A 27,654-nucleotide genomic window follows, 5' to 3' on the forward strand; every position below is an offset into this window, starting at 1 on the left:
TGTAAAACCCACCTAGGAACTGTTCATAAGCAGCTCTGAACTCCTCAGAGGAAATGCGGAGAAAAAGTGTAATAAGCCAAGCACACAGAGTACTGATCAAAGCAAGATTTTAATTTCTCCATCTGGTATCTCCCCCTCACTTTGCTTGCATGAATCAAACGCCAACAGTGCACACAAATAATAAATACATAATAAACCCGTGTCATCCTTCTGATAGTCCAGGCAAATTTAGAGGTAGATATTTTGTAATCGCTTTATTAACTTCTATAAACTTATGAAAATGCAGAGCTCCACACACACCCTGCCCTTCTCAGTGGACAACCTGTGTTCTGCTCTGAGACTGTAGGGATAAGGCCCAAATTTTGTTCTGAGCATAGGAAGGCTCCCATCAGCATCAGCAAGCATGGCCAATGACCAGGGCTGAGGAGAGTTATAGTCCACACAGGCTACCCTTACTCTAGAGCATTGGTCAACTGGTGGGTCCATGTTCATGTGGACCGATCTAAGCTGAGTTGCAAGAGCAGCAGTGCCAACATAGAAATATATGGCAAAAAAGCCATAAGAAATAGATTCCCAAGTGCATGTTTGGGTTAAAGCTGGATCCCAGATTTGGAAAATATTGAAGACGATTGCTCTGAAGATCAGCATGGATTGTGTGCGCTGATCAGAATATACCTATCCCTTTTCCTTCCCAGCTGACCCTGAAGAACATCTTGCTTCTTTCCCTTCCTCCGAATCCAATCCTTACTTTCAGCTAATGAAATGGCCATTGTTCCCCAGTACAAGAATGGCCTCTGGGAGCATGTTTGCGAGAGTTGAGATATCTACTATTTGATCGTTGTTATGCTGTTGGAGACTTAACTATTTACGACTGAAACAAAGAATTAAAAAAATGTGGACTCCAAAAGCAACACAATCTTATCCTGTGTCTCTGCAAATTTGCTGGCTGCTTGATGTGAAGGAGGACAGATGTCCTCTCAGCCAAGGGTTGCGTACTGTGAGGTAGATCCTGGCAGTGCAAGACCTTTGCATGAAACTCACTTCCACTCATACATGCCATGCTGGGATTGCAGCCTGAATGATATTCCATATTAAGGCAAATTAAGCCAGAGCTCACTTGCGAAACTATCTTTTCAAAATCTTTGCCGCTACACACTCCTCATTCCTAAGGCAATGACTGCTCCTTGTTCTGCCAGCACTATTTATAGCACAATTACCATCACTGTCGTATTTTGCAAAGAGTCTGTGAATCTTTCTCTTCCTCTCTGTTTAATGAGGAAGTTGTTTTATACTCCGCAAATTGGGAGAAATTCTTGCCCTGGTATGAGCAAACAGCTTTGATGTCAACCAGCTGACACTGCCTTGTGAAAGGAACCACATGCAAGGGACTTTAAATGACAAGACAAAGTCGTTTAATGAATACCCTCATGCTTAAAGGTAGGTCTAGCTTGGTGATTCACAAATGGGGGGGGGCATAGGTAAAAAACGTAAAGGACGGGGGGGGGCATACTGGTGGCTCAGATAGGTCTTGGGGATGGGTCTATCTGAGTTACCTTCACTAAGCCAATATCACAGCAAGAAAAGTCCCCCCAAAGTGTTTTGCTTCTGTGCCAATCCCATGAAGTGACTTATGGATCCTGTTCTAAAACTCCACCAATTGGTCCCTTAAGCTTTGTCTCAGTGAAAATGCACTTGATAAGGCTAACAGGGTCAACACCTGATGGAGACACAGGAGCCCACTCCCAGGGACCAAGGTCCCTTTGGGGGGGCAATAAAATATTTGAGGGGCCCGCCCCCCCAAGTTGGTGGGCATTGCCATTCAAATGGTGTGCATGCACCACACCTGGCAATCAATTATGTGGGGTGGGGCTTACATGCCCCCTGCTAGAATATCTTATTCAAGTTGGCACCCCTGACTGGAGACGTTCCTATGACGAGGTATCCTAATCATTCCATGGTGTGCTGCTAGAATATTTATCAATAAATATGTTACTAACCATTAATGGAAACAGATTAATGGAGCCCAAGCCTCCAGTTGCCTCCAAGGAAGAGTATTCTGCCCTCCATTCAGAGTCCAGCAAGCAACAGAAATTTGGTAAGAAGCGTCATCAAACTGCATAGACTATTAGATATTAAACTAAACTGTACAGAAGACACAAGATGACACTGGCCAGCTAGGTACCTAAATCAGAGCTGGGAATGAAGAATCATTTTGTGTGCTAGTGCAACCCTATGCCTATCTGCTCAGATGTAAGTCCCATATAAGTGACCTGGGATTAAGTCCCATCAAACTCAGATGGTACCCACTTATTCTGATTACGTAGGGTTGCGCTGCTAGGTAACAGGAATGTGGAAGGTAACGACCTGAGAGGAGAATGTGATTTAAAAAAAGAAGATGGAAGTGTGTGATTGTGTATGCCCAGAACTTCTATGCCTGAAAATGCCCTGTTAATGCATTTCCTGCGTTTCTTGTGTAACTGCATGCGGGCACAACTCGCTGCAAAAGAACCCTTCCGTTCATCTGAACATCAGAGTGTATAAATTATTTTGGATTTTCACCAGGCTGGTCCAGTAAAAAATAGACTGATACGCACACATCCCTACTGAATTTCCCCTGACAGCCCAATGTGCGGTTTGTCATCTTTGTGATCACAGGAGAACACTGTTGTCCTTCCCTGTCCTTCTCTGCAAAGATCCCTTACAAACCTTGAAGGGGACTTTGGGACTTACACAACAATGCCAAGGGGCTCAACGAATGCCTCTTTCTTTTCTTTCCCAGTCAAAGAGGTGGAGTGATGGTGTCCTCATTGCTCCGGCTCGGGGAGGATGCTGGAGAGGCAAGATCTGATTTGTCGGAAGAGGAAGAGCCCCGCCCAGCAGCAGTTCCCCACAGGAGGCCTTCTCTCTCTCTCTTCTTCTGCTTCATCCTGCGATTCTGGAACCAGATCTTCACTTGGGATTCACTGAGAAATAAGGCCGAGGCAATTTCCACCCGGCGGGCTCGGCTCAGGTATTTGTTGAAGTGGAATTCCTTCTCCAGCTCTGTCAGCTGCTTGGTGGTGAAGTTGGTTCTGGGAGAGGAGTGGGGAGTTGTCCCGTCTGCTGTGGTATCATGTAACTTCACTAAGGATGAAAAGAGGGAAGCATCACTCAGGGTACTGTTTGTGAGTGGTATTCAACCAAGTTTTACTCGGAGTAGACCACTTAGTTTCAATAGTTTGTAGGTAATTTCTGAGCACAATTCAAAGTGTTGGTGCTGACCTTTAAAACCCTAAACGGCCTCGGTCCTGAATACCTGAAGGAGCGTCTCCACCCCCATCGTTCTGCCCAGACACTGAGATCCAGCTCTGAGGACCTTCTGGCGGTTCCCTCATTGCGAGAAGTAAGGTTACAGGGAACCAGACAGAGGGCCTTCTTGGTAGTGGCGCCCACCCTTTGGAACACCCTCCCTTCAGATGTGAAGGAAATAAGCAGCTATCCTATCTTTAAAAGACATCTGAAGGCAGCCCTGTTCAGGGAAGTTTTTAATATTTAACGCTGTATTGTTTTTCATACTTGATTGGGAGCCGTCCAGAGTGGCTGGGGAAACCCAGGTGGGCGGGGTATAAATAATAAATAATAATAATAATAATAATAATTATTATTATTATTATTATTATTATTATTATTATCCTATGATCATTTTGTTTATTATTGCTGCTATTATTTGCCCCAGTCCATTTTCTACTCCAAAAAACCCCACTATGGCTTGACTCCCCACCTTTATTTAGAATATTTCTAAACCCCTTTATGAAAAAGCTCTCCATGTGGCATACACATAAAACTGGAAAGAAAACACAGCTAAAACCCACAGTCTAATGAAAGACAAATATACATAAAGCCAGCATCATTAAAAACATAAACACACAAGTGTGCATAGAACCATCATGATTAAGAATGGATAAGATCAAGAGAACTTTTTTAAAAAACAGATAAAGCTAACTTAATTATATGTCTAAATTAAATGGCATTAAAAAAATTTAAGAGCCAGTTTGACCAGATACTAATCAGTCTGGATGCATGATAAGATCCGGTTTTTAAATAGCTCTTGCCCTGAACACCTGAAGAATCTGCAGTGCAGAAAGCTTGCAACATTTTCAATGGCTGTTGGGGCAGCTTGCTGTATGGGCAGGCCTGGACTGGCTGTGCCTTGAGGTCAGAACTGGAGGTGTTCAAAGGAGTAGCAGGGTGGGGTGGCGTAAGCAATACTCTCTCGCACATGTTCCTGGTGCATCTCCAAAGCTAATCAGGAAAACCCATTATGCAAACTGTGCTCAGCCATTTCCCCTCCAAGACAGGCTATGTGCTTTGGTTCATACCTACCCTCCTCTCCCAACAGGCAATCCATAGCACAGGCTTCCACAGCCAATCAGGACTGGGTCAAGCAGCTGTGCCTTTTCCCCTGGCCTAAAGCCTTGGTTGGAGTCCGTTCTTCACATGCCCATCACTTCATGCATCTAGCAACAATTTGCATGAGCGAATGAGCCACTGCTGATCAAGCAGCACAGATTGATATGTCGCATCACCACAAACACCACACATTTCAGGGAAATGACTAGAATCTGTTCAGGAAATTAGAAATCAGGTGTTGTCTAGGCTTCTTGTATGCGCAGGTCTTCAGAGAAGGTTATGGGATGAGAAGGGATGCTGGCTTGGATATTCAAGTGCCATTCCCCATCCCTGCCAATTCTGATACTGCTCTCTCCTCTTTCTGTGTCCCATTTTACACACAACCACAGCAGCAAACCCAAGTTTTCCACTGTGCATTCACCTGGAGGCTACAGCTGAGTGCATTCAGTGCATTCACCGAGGCATTTGCCAACATGTATTGGTGGCATATTTACATATATATTACTTTGCACATTTCAGGATGCCCTTAAGACACCTTAGAAAAATGTAGTGTGTGTTTTCTACCGGCATGGGGAAGCTGTGGTCCTCTGGAGCTTGCTAGACTCCAACTCCCATCATCCCTGGCTATCATAAGAGCCAACTCCTGGGGGTCGTGGAGGCTCCAGCCCCCACAATGAAATATTTGAGGGAGCCGGGCTCCCTCAAAGTTGATGGACACTCCCATTCAAATGGGTGTGTGTGCACTGCCTTATGTGATCGATTATGTGAGGCAGGGCTTACCTGGGCCCCCACAATATTTTATTCAAGTTGGCCCCCCTGCTGGCCATCAGCCATGCCGGCGGGAGCAGATGGGAGCTGGAGACCAAGAACATATGAAGGACCAAAGTTTCCCCATTCATTCTTCTTTCATCATCAAGTCACTCTCATTCTTCCTGTTGACACTGTCTCAGTTTTTTCCTGTGTCTCATACTTCCTGGAGAGTGTCTCAAATAATTAAATGCTGTGAGGAGAGAGAGGGAGTTACGGCAAAGGATACCCAGTGTTGGGTCCCTGTTGGGACTGGTGGGATGGAAGGTGGAGAGCCCAACAGTAGTGGAACCCCTGGGTGTCAACTTTTCCCTTTTCTTGCGAAGAATCCTATTCGGAATAAGGGAATTTCCCTTTAAAAAAGGGAAGCGTTGACAGCTATGGTGGAACCAGAGCCAATGACAGGTAGCCAATGACAACTCAACTAATTCTAGAATTGTCCTCTCTGCTGAATTCTGCAAGGCCAGGAGGAGGGAGATAAGTAAGAAGGCAAGCAGGAAGGGAGATGGGGGCTGGATGAGAGTAGACTGAGCTCTAGTGGAATAGCCTCAATTGAAGATGCCAAAATGATGTACTCTAAAGAGAAGCAACCAATGAACTGTGGCAAGAAAAGAACATCTTCAGAGGAACACATATATCTTCAGAGGTATATATCTTTAATAAACAAATGAATAAAACCATCTTGTGTTAGAGCACGTGGATACCTCAATACCATAACACTTCAATACCTCCAGGGTTGGCTCTCCCCACCTTAATTGACCTGGACCCTGCGATCATCATCTGAGCCCTTCTTCATGTGCCTCTTCAAAAGCTCCTGAGGGTGGCAACACAAGAATGGCCTTATCTGGGGAATGCTCTCCCCAGGGTGGCTCGCCTGGCACCTTCATTATGTACATACATTTTTAGGCACCAGACAAAAATATTCCTCTTCTCCCAGGCCTTTGCCTAATTAATCAACCTATGGCCGCCTAAACTTTGTGTTGGGGGCGTTGTTTTATTTGTGGTTACGTCGTGCATTTTTGTGCTTTTATACTGTAAACCACCCTGTGCTCCTCAAATTAAGGGTGCTATAGAAATGTAATGAAGGAAGAGGAGGAGGTCTGTTCCAAGGCTGCCTTCCCCAACTTGGTGCCCCCAAGATGTTGCCAAAGTACACATCCCATAACCTCTGACCACATCAAAGTGCAAGTAGATAAATAGGTACCGCTCTGGCGGGAAGGTAAACAGCGTTTCCGTGCGGTGCTCTGGTTTGCCAGAAGCGGCTTAGTCATGCTGGCCACATGACCCGGAAGCTGCACGCCGACTCCCTCGGCCAGTAAAGCAAGATGAGCACCGCAACCCCAGAGTCGGCCACAACTGGACCTAATGGTCAGGGGTCCCTTTACCTTTACTATCCGGAAGGTTTGGAATCTTGAGTGAAGGAATTGGGCAGGATAGTGTGTGGGCATCCCTCCCCCTCAAGAGTTGAACGGTGTTTGCTACCTGTCTTGCGTCCTACACACCAGGATCGCTGCCCTAACAGGAGCTATTAACTCGCTCAGTGCCAGAACCATAACTCATCCCGGTTCTAAAGCCAAGGAAGCGTCTCTTCAGCTTGGTGGACTGTTGTTGTTTTTTTAAAACAAAACAAACAAAACAAAACCGTACTTGCATTTTCCTCTTGTGTTAGGAGGTGTGGAATGGATGTGAGCTAAACTTCAGCTGCCTTGGGCCGAAGGAGCCAACACAACCGTTAGCCAAGGTTTGAAAGGACGAACTCGCTTGAAAGGGGACAGAGTTTTGATAGATGTGGCGGGCCAGAGCAGAGGGCAATGTTGAAAGATCTGGATTATTTTTAGAAGAAAATGGCCTTAGCTTTGAAATGAAACAAAACGTCTTTTTCCCTGGCCCCGCCCCGCCCCATTTTGTCTTATGCAGCTTTCTAAATTGCAGAGACGGAACACGAATTCGACTTCTTCCAAATATGTTGGTATCTCGAGCGCCTGTATTTAATTCCCTCCACTTCCAACGCAGACATTTCTCAAGGCGTTCCTATCCTTACAAAACATAAGCTTAAAAACACACACAAAAACTGCCATTTTTATTATTTGTTTTTTCCACCTACAGAAAAATAACAAGAAGAAAATAATCTCCTTTGCGTGATTTACTTTCCCGAGCTTGGAAACAAGCGAATGCATTTTAAGAGTCATATTAAACACAAATAAACACGCTGGCACCATAAAGATATGCCAGTTTTTTGGATCAGGTCTCAGCCTATATTAAAAATTATACGCCCGCCACTTTTTTATTGTCTTTGTTTATCTTCCCCCGTTTATATTGTTAAAGGCAACAGCAAACAAAAGGTGTGCATTTGTTGGTCTGCATGCATATATGTGTGTGTATGTATATATAATGATATTAAAAGCGTATTATACAGACACGGGGGACCACCAGTTCCTTGAAAGTGGAGAAGTCCTCCTCTGCTTGGAAACAGAGATTCTCCTCCTACCCACCCACTCCAAGATCCACAGAAGACGACAATATTTTTCCCCCGCCGAGATTTCTCTACTATCAGGAATATAGGAAGCTCCGAATAGAGAACGCATCTCGAAGGCTGACAGATCTGGAAAGGCGAAGGATCGTGGCGACCTCCCCCGCTTTCCCTAAAACTTGGAGGAACTTCGGACTTCACAATGTAAACGAGCTTTAGAAAATTTCGACACAAATCAGATGTCTTTCAATGAATTACTTTGTATTCTATCTCTTCTATTTTTTTTAAAACCTTACCCCCCAAAACAGCTATAGGAAATGACGGTTTTTGTCTGTATGGTTTTGGAAACAATTAATAAATATTCCTAATTTAAACATTTAAAAACACCCTATAAAACAATCAAGTAAACAAGTAAACCCCACCGCCAATCGCGAAGCAACTTAATCTTATTGCCCCACCGGAGGAGAAAAAGGAGAAGAAGAGTTGGATCTTTTCGGATCGAATTATATTCAGGAGCACAAGGAATCCTCCAGAATAAATTTCACAAGGCGAAACGAAAGAAAGTATAGTAGTTCGGGAAAGAAAATGGCTCCATATTCTCCCTCCCCCCCCCTCTCTCTCTCTCTCTCTCTCTCTCTGTGTGTGTGTGTGTGTGTATGTGTACATTACATGCAACATTAAGAAGTTCGCACACCAAAATCTTTCTGGATGCAGGGGCACTGAAATCTGTAACCCGTTTCTCTCCGATTTCTGGCTTCCGGGGCTCCCTTTACGCGCGCCGTTTACGGCGAAAGGGAGACGGCCAATACGCGCGCCTATCAAAGTATCCAATTGCTCTCCGCTTTGGAGTTAGAGGAAGTTTGGTCTCCCAGGTCGGAATGCGGGCGGGCGCCCTATTTGATGGGTGGGGGATGTCGTACATTGTCCAGTTTGGTTAATGATTCCTTAATCTTGCAGCCTTTTCCCGTTCAAGGGCTTAACAACTGGTCCCGGTTTGGGGCTAAGAGAGCCCTACTTCCGAGTCTACCTCCTCCGAAAGGAGGAGACTGGCTACCGTGGTTCTGTTTCATTTTGGGAACATACTTCTCTTGTCTTCTCCCTCCCAGAGGGAATGTCAGAGTGTGTGCACAAATTCTATTACCTACCCACCCCAAAGATAAAATAACCGCAGAAAGGACAAACTGGTCGAGGAACGAACCAACAAGCCCCAGTCACAAAACAGCAACAAGAACGCTCAGGTCTCCAGAATCCCGTTGGGAACAACAGTTATATTAAATAAAGAAATCTCCATCCAGGACTTAGTAACTCTGCTTGACTTTAGAAACTTTCAGGCCCTGGTGATCCCACAGAAAGAAAGGGGCGCGCGGATCCAACATAGACCGTGAAAGGTTTTGCTTCGGATCCCAACCTGTTGTTTGGAAGTTCGGCAGACTTTCAGAAATTTCTCCCCTCCTCCCCGAAATCCATGAGGACTATGAGCCTGCTATTTGGCAACAAACAAGCACTATGCACAAAATTCACACAGGCATCAAGAGGTCACGTGCGTGTTAGGATCCGCTGGCAACGGCCGCGTCAAAAGAACCTAGAACTCGCATCTCCTCGTCAAGAGACAATTTCACCTATTTTTAAATGTATTTGTTTTGGGGTGGTTAAAGTTCGCCAGGCGTGGATGGTGTAGCGCTGACAGATTGAAATGGGGCAAGTTGGGGGGGGAGGGGGCTAGGAGAGAGAAATTGATCGTTTCTGGTAATATCTGAATGGTCCCTTCTCCCACGATTTCGTGTGTCAGAAGGAGGGTTAAAATTATGCTACATTTAACGTCCCGATATCTTAAACATATTTATTTGGGAGTAACTCCTTTTTTGGGGCGGGGGAAAGTTTACCAGGAAGTTTAACTTTAGCTGCAGTCGAAACCCGTTAGTATCCATGGTGCGCTGCCGACACTTCAGTCTGTAGGTTTGCTGCTATCGGATTTTAATCCGATATAATGGCAAAAGCACTTTTGAAAGGTCGTTACAAAGTTTCCGCCTCTACTTTGGTGGATGTGTTTTTTATTTTTATTTTACATGTATCTATCACATTCAGAACAAAAACTGGGCATTAAAAAAACCCCGAAATACAAATATTATTTTGTAACAATAAATTGCCAGCGTTTTCATGATCGCCATGACAGTCGATTCCTAACCAAATGCTTGCTTGAGGGCACCCGTTCTGAACAATAAATAGTTAAAAATTCTCTCTGAATGGGTAACTTGAAGGGAAATTACCCCTCGCGTTATCCTTTCAAAGAGAGACCCAAGACCCCCGTTTAAAGCCAAAACGAACATACAACAAAAATCACGACAAAACGCTGTTTATTTTTTATTTAAGGATTGCGCTCTCTCGCTCTCTCTCTCTCTCTCTCTCTCTCTCTCTCTCTCTCTCTCTCTCTCTCTCTCTCTCTTTCTGGCTCTGCCTCAAATCCTTATGCTCCGAGAATGCTAAATCGCCTTCGCATTAGCCGTGAGAATAAGTTATTACAATCGCCAAACGTGAGCTGCTTAGAAATCAGACGCCCAATGGATACAGACATCTCCGCGCGTGATAGATGACTTTCTATTACCAATTTGAGGTACCTGGAGTATCCGGTGAGGTTGCGCGCGCGCCAGCTACTCATCCAATTAGATCCGAGCGGGGCCTGCTCGCCAACAACTCACCTGTTCTTCTTCGGGGCGGATTCCTCTGAACTTTCATCCATTCAAAAGTTTCCATCTCTCCGCCAACCTCCCGAGGCGGACCCCTTCCCTCCCCTTGGGCTCTCCAAGAGCTGACGGGCTGAGCCAAGAAGATTTCCTCTTGGCTACCTGAGTACTGGGGGTCCATCAGCCGAGCCCCGAAGGGATGTCCTTCTGGGAAACAAGCTGGGTACACCGAGGAAGAGGAGGAAAAAGAAGAAGAAGGGGCAGGGAAGTCTCTGTCCCCATAGCTAGGTGGGTAAGGGGCACCGAGGGAGTTGAAGCTGTAAGGGGGAGAAGTCACTCCGGATCTACCTACGGCGGGCGGGCTGGGCCCAGCCCAGAGGTAATCGTGGGGTGGGCGAGGCATGCGAGAGGAGTGATGGGGCTGGTTGGCTGGGGAGTGGGGAGGAGAAGGTCCCCCTGGGAGATCCCGCCCCATCTCCTCGCCTCTGTCCCCAGAGCAGCAGCAGCGCTGCCTCTCCGGCTGTCGCTGCCTTCCAGAGAGTGTCCCCGTGAAGTGGCCACTGCCCCCTGCCCCACACACCAGCTCTAGGAAGGGGCGATCCGTCATCCTGCCTTAATGGGCTTCCCTGCCCCTTTCGCCCAGCTCGGCGTCCCCCCCCCCCACCTTTGGACCTGCTTTCACCATGTCAAATTGGACATTTCCCTACCCTCACCGCGCACTTCCCAAGGAGGCGGGGGTGGGGTGGGGGGCTACAAGCCCTGCGCGCAGAGATTTGCGTGGGGGGGGGGGCGCAGAGAATGTTGGCTGAGACAAGAAAGCCAGCTGAAATTCGATACATTGAGAGCCACGTGACGGGCGCTTGGCCAATGGCCAAGGTTCACCAAGGGGTGGGGGGGGAAGGCACTGTTTGATGAGCTAATGGCAGCAATTTGTAACTTTCAGTCTCTCTCTGGCCAAACACACAAGAGGGATGAGAGAGGGAGAGGGAGAGGGAGAGAGGAGTAGTGGCGCTTCTGCAACTGATCTCTCTCTGGGCTGCGAGAAATGGACGCACTCATATCTCCTCCCCATTCCCATCCTACTGGAATATCTACCGGGAAGCTAAAGGTGAGTCCATTTTTATTCCGTCTGTTGCATCTTCAGAGCGGGTTGTCTCCTAAAGGAGCATCTCCTCCCCCCCCCTCTAAGTCCCCACACTCTCTCCCTCCTTCCGAAAGCGAATTTCGGTGCCATTAAGTACCCACCGTTTCATCTTAATTTAGCTGATGAAGTTTGCAATTACTTTTTGCAATGAAAATAGATGCGCAGGGTTGGATAGCTGTGCCTGCATGTGCGCGCGTGGTGGTGGTGGGGGGGGGGGTAGGGTGCGAGGAGGAGCTGAAGTAAGCGAGAGGACCGCAAACTTTGTGACATCTCTCAAAAGTGGGGTGGGGAAGAGGGAGACGGAGACACTGCGAAACACCGTCACGACTTTTTCTGCAAATAAAGCTTGCATGGGGAGGACCTGAGAGTATCTATTTAAAAAGGGGGGGGGACACTCACCCGGATCTATTAGAATTGCAAATGAAGGTTACAAAAAAGTAAAATAAAAATAAAAACCCTCCCCCAGGCACACATTCGCAATGCAACCTGTCTCTTGAAAGCGGTGTGTGTGTGTGTGTGTGTGTGTGTTGTTATTGTTGTTGTTTTGGTTTTACATTGGCAGATTCTCCTGTAAGTTGATTGGGCAGCATATTTCTAATTGAAATAAAAACGATTGCCTGTATTTTGAGAGGGAATCCATGGAGCATAGAAAATGCAACAGAAGACAGGGACCGGAGAAGTATATTTAAATGCCTACTTCTAATGTACAGTTAAATTCATCTGATGAGTGATGGGGGCAATAGCAGGTAGGGCCCACCCCCAATATTTTGAAGGTAATAATGTTATTGGATTAAGATAGGAATCTTTGAGCTGCAGAGCCATATAGAACTGATATAAAACAATAAAAACATCTCTTAAAAAATAAAAACTGGCTGTCCATGTGTTCTGTATTCCAGGCACGTTTCCTAGAGCCTACCATTCTTACTTCCAAGAAGTATTCATCTAAATCACTATTAATAAGGGACAGTTACAAGTTAATTGGCATTAAAATAATTCATTTCAATTTGTTAATATTAAATGAACAGATAGCACGCTTGCTTAAAACCAACTCATGTACAGCTTTTCTTTATTGGCACGATTATGGGAGAAGCGGGGGGGGGGGGGGAGAGAATTGCTGGAAGGTCTGGAGAAACTTATGTGGTGGTGAGTGCGTGTGGCACCTTTGATCATGTGATGACTGCAATATCAAGTGACACCCTACATATGTGAAAACTTTAAAAGCCGTCACAGATGGAACAGCACAGAGGTTTTATCCCCCCTAAAATACAGTGCTGTTTAAGGGAGGCAGTTCACATATTCAGCTACAAGTACATCAAGTAAGTAACCTAGTGCTGTTCATGTGAGCTAGACTTCAGTTTTGCCACAGAGAACTTCACAATTCAAAGGAATTCTTATACACAGAAATACATTTGAGTGTCAGGAATACATAAATGTTTAACTTCTCCATCTCAGAGCCTGCTATAAAGCTCCACCATTCATTAAAGAAGCCTCCCTCCACTGAAGAAGGAAAATGAAAGTTTCACAGTGCACATTCATGTATATCACTGTTTCTTACGTGAACTTCCTCCAGTGAAAAGGGATTTTTATTGAAGGTGATGCAGAATCTCTGTCATGGTTAGTTGCAGTCATCCAAGTGTGCTTGTGAGGATGCATCCTGACTTTGTAAAGATTTGAGCACTATGGGGAAAGCACTGGAAATTGCTTCTGTTCACATGAGGATGCTAGTTACTCCTTAGGTAAAGGTAAAGGGACCCCTGACCATTAGGTCCAGTTGTGGCCGACTCTGGGGTTGCGGCGCTCATCTCGCTTTATTGGCCGAGGGAGCCAGCGTACAGCTTCCGGGTCATGTGGCCAGCATGACTAAGCCGCTTCTGGGGAACCAGAGCAGCGCACGGAAACGCTGTTTACCTTCCCACTGGAATGGTACCTATTTATCTACTTACCCTTTGACGTGCTTTCGAACTGCTAGGTTGGCAGGAGCAGGGACTCACCCCGTCGTGGGGATTCGAACCGCCGACCTTCTGATCGGCAAGTCCTAGGCTCTGTGGTTTAACCCACAGTGCCACCCTTTTAGTTCCTCCTTAACTGTACCTTAAATTGATGACCCGTGAATGTGCCATCAAAGACAGGATTTACCACTGATTTACCTAGAAGGTTCCATGGAAGTTGTGATGAGAAACCATGTGATGTAAACACATGTGCTCTGTGCTTCCACAGTGGCTATTTCACATGAAAAGTCCATTCGCTGAACGAGCTTTCTCTGTGGACCAACCCCCATGGATTGGTCTGCCTCCACTCCAGAGCTCTTTCCTTCTCCAGAATCCAGTGTGAGCTTCCCAATTGTTATTATACAGCATAGTCTTCCTCTTATTTGTAGAAAATGTTCAGGTATCAACCAGTGGCAGATTTAGCTGGTGAAATGTGGACTCTAATCACTACTCTGCCTTTGAGTTGCATCTCAGCCTTCATGCCTCTGCCTGTAAAATTAGAGTCACTGGGAATGAGCAGATTGGTAAACATTTGATATCTTAATCCTAGAAAAGTTTTATCTCTGGTTCTGCATGGCCCTTTCTGATGTCCTTGAATAAGATTTGAGGAGTTCATACCAAGCTCTTAAAGTGTGCTCTCACTTTTAGATGTTTCCTTCTAACTAGGAAGTCTAATCAAATTCTGAAACCCCACATCCTAGCATTGATTTTATTGGAGAGGGTGAATCTTCTGCTGTTGGAATCCATTAGGTTTCAATTCTGCCTCCCCCTCAGCTGGGTTGGTGAGGTATCCTGTTCCCCATCTGTTTATTTCTTGCAGAGCTAAACTGTGTATTATGGGATGGGGTGGTGAGGAGGGAGGGAGGGAGGGAGGGAGGGAGGAGAGCTTGATTCATACTTACAGAATTCTGCCTCTCTAATTCATTCGGCAGCATTTCTTCCTCGTTGCCTGTCAGCTGAAACTTGGATGCAGATGGGACCTGGATTGCCTGCCATAGATGTCAGAGAGAGAGAGAGAGAGACCTGGTGGCAAATATATCAACAACAAAAAATAAGTCAACATGTGCTTCGGTCTTTTGCCTTCTGCAAATACAATCAGAGATGATGGGCCTGTCTTTTGCCAACGCACCTGCGCTCTCACACACATGCAGCCACTGGATTATGCCATTGGGCTAAAGCCACAGAAAGCAACTTGTGGCATCATTCTTCTGCCTAAAGGCAGGAGGCAATATGACATAGCTCTGTTCTTAGACCCAAAGCTTATCAGGCTTCGCCATGAATATTTCCCCCCTCTACTGATGCAAATGAAGGGTTGTTGTTTTTTAAAAGAGCTTTGCTTGTAGCTTCACTGATTTGCTTGCAATGTTTATACTGTTCAGTGTTTTCTGTTTATTTATTGCTGTAACCTGCCTTGTGAGGGTTATACCTTGAAAGGTGAGATACATTGCAGTCTTTACACCTGGCATGGATAGTTGGGGCTCTTTATGCTAAGGTTGCAGGTTCAATCCCCATTTGGGCAGCTGCATATTCCTGCATTGCAAGGGATTGGACTAGATGGTCCACAGGGTCCCTTCCAACGCTACAGTTCTATGATTCTATGGTTCTTGGACCTCTCCCCAAACTATACCCTCTTCCTCCAGGCCAGACATACACCTTTGACATTGCCACACCCCCCAAGTGTTTTTGCCTGGCTGGAATGTGTCCTTGAATTCTGATGATGTCTCTTGCTTGTCTGGTTGGAGGGGTATGCGAGTGTATGTAGAAACTAGTCTACTGCACAAAGGTAAAAATTTGCTCCACCCACTTTTGCCTCTGGCTCCTCCCACCACTGGAATATGGCCCCTAGGCATGTGGCCCTCAGCTGAAAAAGGTTCCTTATCCTTGCTGTAGAAATCAGTGGCCTTTCTCCAGGTAAGTGGGAATAGGGTTGCAGCCTAAAAAAATAAAAATAAAAATATGTCCCTTGCAGACTGGAATGTGACTTATTATTTGCCAGGCATGGAATGGAGGGAGGGGAAGGGTACATGATGGGGAACCACATTTTACTCTTCCTAGCAGATCTTGCCCCCAGTGAGGCAGTTGTGAGGATTGAAGGTCCCCACCTTCCCACAATTGCCTCCTCCTTTCCCAGGTGCTTCCCAAGCAATCTGAGACTCCATGGATGTGCCTGTCTCTGCTCTGCCCTTTTCATACCTCTTCTGGTCCTGGGAGATCAGTGAGGAGGGGAGATCCCCTGGCTTCTTCAGCATCCTGCCTGATGTCTGCCTCTTGGCCTCCCTCCTCTTCAGCCTCCACTTCTGCCTCTGATTCTGGACTGCTCTCTGCCATAGACTCTCCCTGCTCACGAAACCCTGTTGCCTCTTCTCCTTCTGACACCACCTCCACCCAGTCCGCTCCCTCTTCTCCATCTGACCGCATATCATCATCCCACCACCAATTCCTTGGCTCTGAGCCTTGTTCCCTTTGGAGGTTCCCCAACTGATGCCTCTGCATCCAGCCAGTCCATTACAATATGCCACTTTGGGTACCAATCTTTGCTATCTAGAATATAAATAACTAAGTACATACATAACATTGAAAGAGGAGCTGCCTCTGTTAAACTGGGAAGGTTGAGACATATGCCTGTGCGTATGTTGCACAAGATTTTGCCATGCGTTTAAATATTTAGCGCAATGTTTATTAAAAGGAGGGTGGGAGTAGGTCATGCCAGCTTCAGAAAATTGATGTTTTTCAATATCGGGGAATATTAACAAGATATTGCACCAGGCAGCTGCTTGTCAGCCAGTCCACAGGAGTAGTAAATGATGTATGGGAAGTTTAAAACTTGAGAGTGTTTTCTTCTTTGTCCAGGCTTGGCTCCAACAGTCCATTGCCCTGTCCAATATAAGCTGTGTGCATGTTATGGCTCAGTCAGCAAAGCAAAGACCTTTTGCACAACGAAACAATTGGCTGGATCCAAATGTTCTTTTTCTCAGATGGAATCCTTCTTTCAGAGGAAGGAACTCTTTGGATTTAACCCACTGCAAGCATATGATGCCCCAAAGATCATGCATTCTCAAGAGTCATTTGGGAACAGAAACCACTATATCACTTCTCCTTCAATCAAAATAGGAAGAGGCAATGTTAAAAAGTAGCCAAAGCCTACATCGATTTCCCCTCCCCAATGGCTTAAACTTTGCTTTCACTGGACCATTTTTGGAGGGGGGGGGGATTTGCTTTATAGTGACTGAAAGGGTTACCTTCCTGCATTTCTTGTGGAAATGTGCAACAGATAGTAAAGGGTGGGGTGGGAAAAAGAGAACTTAAAACAATCATTTGCTGCATTAAAAAAAATCTATATATTTAACCCCCCACTTTTATTCAAGGTGAATTGTATGTGTATCGTTATTAATTTTATTGTATTTTATTATCCATTATATACTGCTCTGCTGAGAGCCCATTGGCCTGAGAATGCGGGAATAATAATAATAATAATAATAATAATAATAATAATAATTCTATTGTTAGTATGCACAGTATTTTTCCAGCTTTAGAAACATGGCACATTTATCCCCTCCCCCCAAAAAAAAACATCAAGAAAAAGCCCAGTTTCCACTGTGTGCAATAATAAACTTTATGCAAATTTATGTATTTATTCCATTTACTTCTATCCAGTTTTTCTTCCTGCAGACTCCCAAAGGGGCTTATGTAAATAATCGAATTAAAATAAAACCATAATGAAATGTCAGTAAAATATACAACTAAAACCAACAATCAGCTAGTCAAATGATAGAAAGATACAGGTAAACAATTTTAGCTGAATATGATATCCGGCGCAGCATTATATGTATCTAATCAGAAATTAGTCCAATTGAGCAAAAATGGGGCGTACTTTCAGCTCAGTGGGTTCAAGACTGCAGCAAAAATGCTGCTTTTAGTCCATGAAGCATCAGATGAAAATGAGAAAGGTCTTCCTCTCCCTTCTCAGAAACTTGCATTGGCCTGGCCTGGCCCACAGCTCCACCGGAACCAATTTCTTTTTGGAAAAGTGTCACACTTATGGAAAAAGCCCAAGACCTACTGATCTTCCACTAATCTTCTGCTGGCAAGGACAATTGCAACAGAGCCAATTATAAATAAAAGATGTCTGATTTTAATAAATATGGGTCTGTTTTCAAGATTTTCATTGTTTGTCAGTGGTCTGGGAAGCAACACACTCTAAGGAGTGAAGTTGAGGTTAGAACAAAACAATGATGTACATGTCTACTCATAAGTCCTATTGACTTCAATAGCCCCACTAGGCCTTACTCCCAGGTAAGTGAGTACAGGAATATAGACCTGTATAATACTATTGTCTAATGATCCATTCAGGCATTCTGTAAAAGTACTCCAGGGCTGAAACTAATCTTCATTTCACCTGGGTCAAAGACCCAGTTTGGGGTGTGTGGGTGTGGATGTGCGTACACACACACACACTTGTGCACACACACACGGTCTGGGAGCCTTAATGGCACCCCTCTTGGAGGCTTCACCTGGGGCAAAATACCCCACCCTCATAGCTGCAGCCCTGAGGTACTCCCCTGTTGTTGTTTTCTAGAGCGCCCCCTACCTTGCTATGGTAGAAGGTCTGAAATGGATAAACCTGCAAATTAGAGACTCCTGGAAACCTGAGCAGGAGCAAAACCAAATGGACCCATTTGAGCTTATTTGGAAGAGGTGAGAAATTGGAAGTATTTTTGAACTCAGAAGCTGATGTACCAAGAAGACGATGGCTGCGAGTGGGATGACCTAGGGGGCCTGAGCCCAGGGTCTTTCTTGGTGGACCCCATACTTCCTGTCCTTTCCCACCCATTTTTTAAAAATGCCTCATTCCTTTCCTTACAGGCTCTCTGAATACATTACAAAGCACAATGTGGGAAAGACCTGAGCCACCTGCCACCTCACTTTACCCACAGGCACCAGTGGAAGACCTCAAGTTGCAGATTAACCCATTTCAGATCTATAGATCTAGACATAGATTTTATCGTTTGCTTTGGCTCTGAGTGCCACCTGAATTATGAGGTGAATAAAGGGATATGGGTGAGGTTTTCACATGCCTGAGTTGGATTTCACTGCTCACAAGATGTCTTTGAGATAGATCAGCAGCTCCCTAAATCTCCAAGTCATTCTGTGGGCTGGGGTGCCTCCCCATTTGCCATTTAAAATAAGGTGACTTCTGAATGTTTCATTTTCTTTCCACAAAGCAAAACAAAGGCCACTAGGAAAATGCTCTGTGCTTGAGGGGTTGTCCACACTTCTGCACCCCTAGAAAGCTTGTGTCCTAGTGGTTTTCTGCTTCCCTGCCACTTCCCTTAGGAACATCCGCTCTTTACTGCTGAAACTGAGCAAACATCAGTCTGCAGAGAACCCCACTGACCGTTGCTCCAATTCAGCAGTGAAGAGCAGGTTTTCCCTAGGGGAAGGTGGCCAGGCCAGAATATGTGTGGACAAGCCCTAAGTCAAAACAGAGCAGAGAGGTTGGAGAATCTTTCATTTTGACTGACAGGTCCAGGTTTTAATCACATTGAATTATTTTCTGAGGACACTCCAACCACAGCAATTTAGGAGAGTGTTTGCTTTTCGAGTGGCGGCTGTTCTTATGTGACCCCTGTACAAGAAAGAGCCCTGGAAGAGCTCTGGGACCCATGGAATCCTCCCCATTCATTTTCTGTTTCCTTTCAAACAATAGAAAACCAATGCTTCACTCCCGCTCTTTTTGTTATGTACTGAAGTTCTCACCCTGGGCCAGCAGGGGGATACTGTAGATAGTTTTCACTCAGGTCCACATATGCAAATAAGGGATTGAAAGTGATGTTCAGTGATTGGATAGTTAAAGAAAGTTGTTACAGTTACGTTGTACTGGAGCTCTATATAAGCAGGCTGGCTGAACCCTTCAGTTTAGTTCTGTTCTGACCTGTGAATAAACAAGAGCTGTTTGGAGAATCGCTGTGTCGTCTGACACTTTTCTTTCTGGTTCATGTTAGCTTCGTTGTATTCACAAACTTCCAGGAGAGCTCCATGTAAGGTAATTCCACTCAGTTCACTTGTAGGGATTTCTGTGTGATTGATTTGTTCCTTTTTATTTTCTGTTTTCCAACAATGCCTACTCTGTTTATTATTATTTGTCCCATTTAGTTTCTCTCATTTTTTGCAATCTTCTCTTCCAGTCCTTCCACCAACACTTGCTTGTGCTTGTTTGATGCCTTTTATTCATTTCCATTCCACCCCCCTCCAAATTTCAGTTTGCATGTTCAAAATGTCACCTTTCTGTCTTCAGTTTTGGGGTACCTATAATTTCACTACGTTCAATGTATTCATATTTTCTTCCTTCCCCCTCAAAAGCTCCTCTGCCCACATTCAGCAAAACTGGATTGGCCCTGAAGTAAGCTCCAACTTCCATTGCTTACTGAGAGCTATGTAATTATTACTGTTACTCAGGACCACCTCCATCATACCATCACTTTATAGACTGTTCACCCATAAAAAAACCTAAGGCAAGTTAAGTGATTTCTATTTTACCTATCCCTGCCCAAGTGAGAGAACCACTGCACTTGTTATTCTGAAAGTTGGCTGGTTTCATCCCCTTGGAATGGGCAAATAAACTGCAAATTGCACCCAATTCCAGCATAAAATTGAAAGCTAGATACTTTTTATCTTTTTGAAAAAATAAACTTTAGAAGATTCCTTGAATGAAAATTCCTGCCTGAAATCTGGCCAACTTAATCCAGTCGGAGAGGCTTCTTAGCCTGCAAATTTCATTCACTTCTGTGAAAAGGGAAAAAAGCCACAGTTATTTTTAGCTTCTCCATTATAATCAGTTACAGATAGGTAGCCGTGTTGGTCTGCCATAGTCAAAACAAAAAAAATTCCTTCCAGTAGCACCTTAAAGACCAACTAAGTTAGTTCTTGGTATGAGCTTTCGTGTGCATGCACACTTCTTCAGATACCTCCCACTAGTATCTGATAGTACCAGATAGCTTCCACTGCGTTTGTTTCAATTTTCTCCACTGATTTTTCTCACTGCCATTTGCACCTCAGTTGTTGAATGTTTCAGAAGTTGAACAGTCTTCCGGAACAGATTACGTTTGACAAGTAAGGTACCACTGTATTCTATACTGGAAGGATTTTTTGTTTTGTTTTTCCATTATAATCAAATAGGGTTGGGTGAACAGAGCTTCAGATTAACAGATGTGATTCAAGGTGGCATAGGCAAACTCGGCCCTCCAGATGTTTTGGGACGACAATTCCCATCATCCCTAGCTAACAGGACCAGTGGTCAGGGATGATGGGAACTGTACTCTCAAAACATCTGGAGGGCTGAGTTTGCCTATGCCTGATTCAGACTCAAATAACAAGATGAAGTGAAAAGACACAGAGCAGATCCCAAACAGATCAAGTTGCTTTTAATGCTACACATACAATATACAAGGTGAATCTTGTGGCCACCACACATCATTTGATAGATACATAGGCTTAAACATCTTTAGATGTTATGACACACACAAAATATTAATCAAATATTTGGTTATTCAGAGAAAAGCTGGTGAATTAACACCCTCAGAATTTGCATAATTTTCTTAAGTCATGATGAGACAGAGTTGGGTAACAGCCATGTTTAATGCGTACAAGAATGGGGATCAGCTATTGCTTCTTCGTCCCAGATTTCTAGCTGTAATCTGATGCCCGTAAGCACTCAACAGAGACTCAGGCTGCAACCCAGGTGCTGGCATGTAGGTGGTTAAGAGCAGTGGCGTAGCGTGGGGGGTGCAGGGGGGGCCGGCCGCACGGGGTGCAACATCTGGGGGTTAGGGTTAGGGGGCGCAAATTACTTGCCTTGTCCCGGGTGCTGACAACCCACGCTACGCCACTAGTTAAGATGAAGCATGGATCCCTCTGCACTGGCCTCTGCCTGTGGAGAGGAGCATTGCTGGTGAGGGGAGTGCCGCTGCAGTAGAAGCCCAGCTTCTACTGAAGCAACTGGGAGGCTACCATGGGGGGACGGGGGACAGGGGCTTAGAGGAGTCTGATCCTGTCCCCTATGCTGTGTCAACCTGGAGTGGGTGCAGCAATAACCTCTGGGAAAACTGCCACCCCACCATCTGTCCTGACTGGCAGGAGCTGACAGGGCTTATGAATTGTTGTTGTTGCATTTACACAATCTGAGTGGATTGTCCCAGCCACTCTGGACTTTGGATGCAGCAGTGACTCTAGCACTTTGATAGTCCCCTGATAGTCCCCTGGCCAGGTTAGGGGCACTCGGCCCTTCATTCTGTATTTCCACCTTCAGTCCAAGTCTAAATGCAGGTCTCAAGCCTTCAAGATCCAGCCCATTATTATTTTTAAAACAACCTTTCCCCCATTTCATGCACTCACTTCCTGCTTTGAGTAACATCTCAAAGTTTGGCATACTCAGAAGCTTATGTACTATTTTGCTTCGGTTTGGTTTGTCTTAATAACAGAACTGATGCTTTTGAATTCTGGTGCTGGAGGAGACTCTTGAGAGTCCCATGGACTGCAAGAAGATCAAACCTATCCATCCTGAAGGAAATCAGCTCTGAGTGCTCAATGGAAGGACAGATCGTGAAGCTGAGGCTCCAATATTTTGGCCACCTCATGAGAAGAGAAGACTCCCCGGAAAAGACCCTGGTGTTGGGAAAGAGGGAGGGTGCAAGGAGAAGGGGACGACAGAGGACGAGATGGTTGGACAGTGTTCTCGAAGCTACCAGCATGAATTTGACCAAACTGCGGGAGGCAGTGGAAGACAGAAGTGCCTGGCGTGCTCTGGTCCATGGGGTCACGAAGAGTTAGACACGATTAAACAACTAAACAACAACAACAACAATAACAGTACTGTCCAACTGTAACTTTCAGATAATTTTTCTCTTTCTTCTAAACCAACACAGCTACCTAAAAATATTTTTTAAATTATATGCTATCTCAACCTTTTTTCTTTATTCTGCAAACCTGATGACAAGCAACAAGTCTTTCAAGGCTGCAACCCTTCCATTTGCAACTTCAAAACGACAGAAATCATTTCCTGGTGTGATTTATAAACTGCATACAACCTATTTTGTACCTGAACCATTTCCCCCTTTCCCCAGCCAACCTCAATTTCCATTAAGGTACATCTGCCTGCTGCATGTGCCTGAGAACAATCTGATTTGAGATTTGCCCAAGTGGAGAAAGAGGCATGTGGTGGGTTTTTCAGACCCCCAATGCTTCAGAAGGAAGAAGATGGTGCTTTGTTTGACACGCTGGGCTCTTATTGCCTGGACAGGCCACAGAGGCCTTCAAAGATGCTGCCAGAAAATGCAATAAGAGACCAGCAATGAGCCTTCTCTTCTCCGCCCCACCCTGCTTTATCCATCTTGTGAGTTGTAAACGATTCTGTATGGGGGAAATTGGCCTAACTGGAGACAGTATTAGTATAAATATTGCTCAGGCTTTCTGTCATTTCCTTTCAATGCCGTTCTGCAGCAAATTGAGCTTCCTGCTTTAAAGCAAGTGGCGGTGGAGATTAAAATGATAGATGCTATTTAAAGTTGCTCTAACTCTAAGACGACATAAATGCTTTGCCTATCTGCAATTCTCGTCTCTTTCGGAGAGGCAGAGCCCTGAGAGATGTGGTGCAAAGGAAAACTTCTCAGAAATGCAGAAACTTGGCTGATCTCCCCAAGGTGAGTGGTGATAGTAGTGCATGTGTGATGCGCATCCTCTGACAGAGCTTCTGGATGCCTTGAGCATGAGCTCTGGCCACTTGTATGGCCAGTGCACAGCTAGATGGGCATTTTCTAGCAGCATTCCAAGTATGAGAGTGTCAGGACTGCAAAAGGGAGAAACTTGTAATGTGGGGAGTGGAAGAGAGGCAAATAGGGATGTGGGTGGCGCTGTGATCTAAACCACTGAGCCTATTGGGCTTGCTGATTGTAAAGTCAGCAGTTTGAATCCATGTGGCGGGGTGAGCTCCTGTTGCTGTGTCTCAACTCCTGCCAACCTAGCAGTTCAAAAGCACACCAGTGCAAGTAGATAAATAGGTACCGCTGCGGCGGGAAGGTAAACAGCATTTCCATGCGCTCTGGCTTCTATCACGGTGATCCGTTGAGCGAGAAGCAGTTTAGCCATGCTGGCCACATGACCTGGAAAAGCTGTCTGTGGACAAATGCTGGCTCCCTCGGCCTGAAAATGGAGATGAGCGCCATACCCCAGAGTTGAATTTGACTGGACTTAACCGTCCAGGGGTCCTTTACCTTTCACTTTACCAAAGGCAAGCAGCTCAATCTTGTGCATGTTTTCTTGGCAGTAGGGAAGCCGTACTAAATCCAATTCTTTTACTTCCTGCATTTATTTATTAATTTTATTAATTGATTCAATTTATACCATGCCTTTCCTCCAAGGAGCTCAAGACATCATACAGTGGTACCTCGGGTTAAGAACTTAATTCGTTCCGGAAGTCTGTTCTTAACCTGAAACTGTTCTTAACCTGAAGCAGCACTTTAGCTAATGGCGCCTCCCGCGCCGCCGGAGCACGATTTCTGCTCTCATCCTGAAGCAAAGTTCTTAACCCGAGGTACTATTTCTGGGTTAGCAGAGTCTGTAACCTGAAGCGTCTGTAACCCGAGGTACCACTGTACTCTCCCCTATTCTAGTTTTATCATTGCAACAACCCTGTGGAGTGGTTTAATTGGTGAGCTGATGGCTGGCTTAAATTAACCAAGCAAATTTCATAGCCAAGTGGAACATTGGTCTTTCATACATGCACCATACATTTAAAGCAACAACTTCCCTGGGAATTGTAGTTTGTTAAGGGTGCTGGGAGTGGCAGCTCTGTGGGGGGGGGATCCAGTTCCCATGATCCTTTGGGAGAAGTCATGTGCTTCATTTCTGGATGCCTCAGCTTTGCAGTCTATTCCTTAGTATGCCTGCTCTCCTTCCCAGCCCTGCCTTGACCTCCTGCCGGGCACCTGCCTCTGAGTTTGTTCCCATTTTGCTGGCACTACTAGACCCAGGATCCTGAGAGGTCACAGGTTTGCATAAACTTTGCACCTGCTGATTTATAATTTAGAAAATTGTAAAGTTAGAAACAATAACCTTGATTTCAAGATAAATGCAAAGCACTGATCACGGGGATTTTTAACCGATGGGTGCCACAGAGACATTTTAGAGTGCAACTCTATGTGTGTCTGCTCTGAAGACAGTTCCACTGAGTTATGTAAAGGTAAAGGGACCCCTGACCATTAGGTCCAGTCGTGGCCGACTCTGGGGTTGCGGCGCTCATCTCGCTTTATTGGCCAGCATGACTAAGCCGCTTCTGGTGAACCAGAGCAGCGCATGGAAATTCCGTTTACCTTCCCGCTGGAGAGGTACCTATTTATCTACTTGCATTTTGACGTGCTTTCAAACTGCTAGGTTGGTGTCAGGGAACTGCCATCGGAGCTAGAGGCGGAGGGAAGGCTCCAGAGGGATGCCGGAGAGGGTCCCAGTAGGGAGAGAGGCAGCCCATCTGCTGGGGAAGGAAATCAGCGTAACACCAGTGGAGAAGGGGGGCAGAAGGGGGAATTGGCGAGGGGGCTCCAGGACTCCTCACCGGAGACCAGCGGGGAGAGCACGGGTCCTCCGCTGCCCACACCCTCCCTGCGCAGAAGACTTCCGCGCAGGGAGAGTAGGAGGAGACTAGACGTCAAAGAACTTCTTTGCTGGAAGAAATTCAAGAAACGCCCACTGACGGATTCTGCCAGCGATTGAGACAGCCATGGGTGAGAGGCTGTCCAGACAGAAAGGGTTCACCCAGGTAACCTAGCCAGGAGTGGCGACAACTTACGCACGAGCAACCCCTAGAACCATTACAGTTGGCTGGAGCAGGGACCGAGAAACAGGAGCTCACCCCGTCAAGGGGATTCGAACCGCCGACCTTCTGATCGGCAAGTCCTAGGCTCTGTGGTTTAACCCACAGCGCCACCCGCGTCCCTCCCTGGTAAATGTGTAAAGAATGGCTGCTTCAAACAAATAGCTAAATACACTGAGGTCCTAGGAAGGAGATCAGGACAGATATGTCTTCAGTAAGCATAAGGAGATTATTGGCTCATAGGGAAATGCATGCTTTGAAGTTAATATTTGCAAAAAAAAAATTGGCACTTGATGCGACTCTGCCTAGGAAGTGGCCCTATTCGGTTGGTTTCTTTGCTACAGTACTGTAATAAAGCCCTTGTTTACAGAAGAGAAAGTGCAACCTCTCTCCCTCTCCTTCTCTTTCTGGCACATGCAAATATGAAAGGCATGGGCAGGTGTGTGGGCTGTCAATCTACGGTCTTCGGGATTCATGGAAGCATAAACCTGCTCTCCTTGCGATGACTGTTTGAGGAGGGCCAGCTGTTTTCACATGCTTTTCACTCTGAGCGGAGAGGGGAAATCCCCCTTGGGCAGAAACTTTCTGCATGTCAGCTCAAGCTGATGATGGATTGCCCTGTGAGCTGGAGGGAAGTTGTTCAGCTGTGGGAAGAATGTGTGTGTGTGTGTGTGTGTGTGTGTGTGAGAGAGAGAGAGAGAGAGAGAGAGAGAGAGAGAGAGAGAGAGAGAGAGAGAGAGAGCACATGTAACAAAATCCTCTTTTGCTGTAAAGTGACTGTTTCAAAATGAGGACAGGATTGTAAAAGCCAGGGGCTGACAGCAAGATGGAGCTAGTCCACTGTAAGGCACTGTAAGGATGGGGAGGAAGGGAAGTGGTATGGCAGGAGAACCCAGAGGGCATTATTATTATTATTATTATTATTATTATTATTATTATTATTATCTTCCAACACATATGAAAACACAATAAAACATTACACTTTTAAAAGATTCCCTATACAGGGCTGCCTTCAGATGTCTTGTAAAGGTTATATAACTACTCATCTCCTTGACACCTGATGGGAGCATGTTCCACAGGGTGGGTGCCACTACCAAGAAGGCTCCCTGTTCCCTGTAGCCAAGGGACTGGCCCCTAGAGTAGGGTTACCAGACGTCCCCGGTTGCCAGGGACAGTCCCCGGATTTGCAAATCTGTCCCTCGACAAATTCCATCCCCAGAATGTACCTGGGAAATGTGGCAGCGGCAGCCTCAGCAGCCCGGAGCCAGCCTGGTAGCGCAGTTGGCTCTGGCTGGCTTCAGGAGCTGCTCGCTGCCGTGGTGCCTGCCATTTTTCCTCACCGGAAGTCCCCATATGATGTGTATTGTATGGGAGAATGACATAGGCTATGAGATTAACCCCACTCAATGGACCAGAATGTGGTCTAAACCCCCCTTTAAATCCATATCAACGGGGGGGGGGGAAAGAACTCACTCTGAAACTCACCTACAGGTGGTACCTAACACCAAGGAAACTAGCGCTAATACACCCAGGAACCTCATCAAAATGCTGGAGAGGGTGCACCTCCACAGGCACATACCTCCACATGTGGTGGGAGTGTCCCAAAATCCAACTATTATGGACAACAGCCATACAAGAAATATGTAAAATAACTAAGCAAGTATTAGACTTCACCCCAGAATTGGCCCTACTAAACATCTTCCAAGACAACAATGCCCATTTACACCACAAAGAACTCATAACCCACCTACTTTCAGCAGCCAGAAGCACCATAACCAGATACTGGAGAGACCTGTCAGGAGTAAGCATGGACCAATGGTACCAAATAGTATGGGAAACAGCCCTACTAGAAAAATTAACTAATAAACTGAAACTGACATGGGGACAAACAGAAGAAGACACCTTCACCCCGGTATGGCTCCCCTTTATCACACACACAGCCCAACAAGACAATGACAATAATCCACCAACAATATGGCTAAACTGATCCAAAACACCCACCCACCTCACTCACACACGAAAACAAAGATCACCACAGCCAATCACAAACAAACAACCACACCCTAGGCCAACCCCAACCTCTCTCACCACCAAAGGAACACAAGTGAACAACACAAGCACGCTGACACCAAACTCTACATACATTAAGCATAATAGAAACACCGCTACCCGACCCCACCCCCATCCATCTCCCCTCCCTCCACCCCCTTTCTTCTTCTTCTTCTTCTTCTTCTTCTTCTTCTTCTTCTTCTTCTTCTTCTTCTTCTTCTTCTTCTTCTTCTTCTTCTTCTTCTTCTTCTTTTTCTTTCTTTCTT

At 45.7% G+C, this 27,654-nt stretch overlaps 1 protein-coding gene and 2 long non-coding RNA genes across 4 annotated transcripts; 2 read left to right on the forward strand and 1 right to left on the reverse strand.

The window, feature by feature from the left end:
* Nucleotides 1–1,419: 1,419 nt before the first annotated feature.
* On the reverse strand, nt 1,420–11,101 carry LOC309362912 (uncharacterized protein). The gene is made up of 2 exons (XM_081898941.1): nt 10,363–11,101; nt 1,420–3,123 (listed from the first exon to the last, which is right to left on the reverse strand). The coding sequence occupies exons 1-2, from the start codon at nt 10,952–10,954 to the stop codon at nt 2,780–2,782; spliced, it is 936 nt and encodes a 311-aa protein (XP_081755067.1). The 5' UTR covers nt 10,955–11,101; the 3' UTR covers nt 1,420–2,779.
* LOC309363065 lies at nt 2,927–9,833 on the forward strand. The gene is made up of 2 exons (XR_014165212.1): nt 2,927–3,010; nt 8,624–9,833. It is a non-coding gene; the product is annotated as an uncharacterized lncRNA (long non-coding RNA).
* Nucleotides 10,493–15,447, forward strand: LOC309363004. 2 transcript variants are annotated; one of them, XR_014165139.1, is made up of 3 exons: nt 10,493–10,635; nt 11,291–11,455; nt 14,412–15,447. It is a non-coding gene; the product is annotated as an uncharacterized lncRNA (long non-coding RNA). The 2 variants fall into 2 exon arrangements; XR_014165140.1 differs by having other exon boundaries at nt 10,617–10,726.
* The last annotated feature ends 12,207 nt before the right edge of the window (nt 15,448–27,654 follow it).

The sequence above is a fragment of the Podarcis melisellensis genome, assembly GCF_964234715.1.
Source record: "Podarcis melisellensis genome assembly, chromosome: 2".
In the NCBI taxonomy this organism is placed as follows: Eukaryota; Metazoa; Chordata; class Lepidosauria; order Squamata; family Lacertidae; genus Podarcis; species Podarcis melisellensis.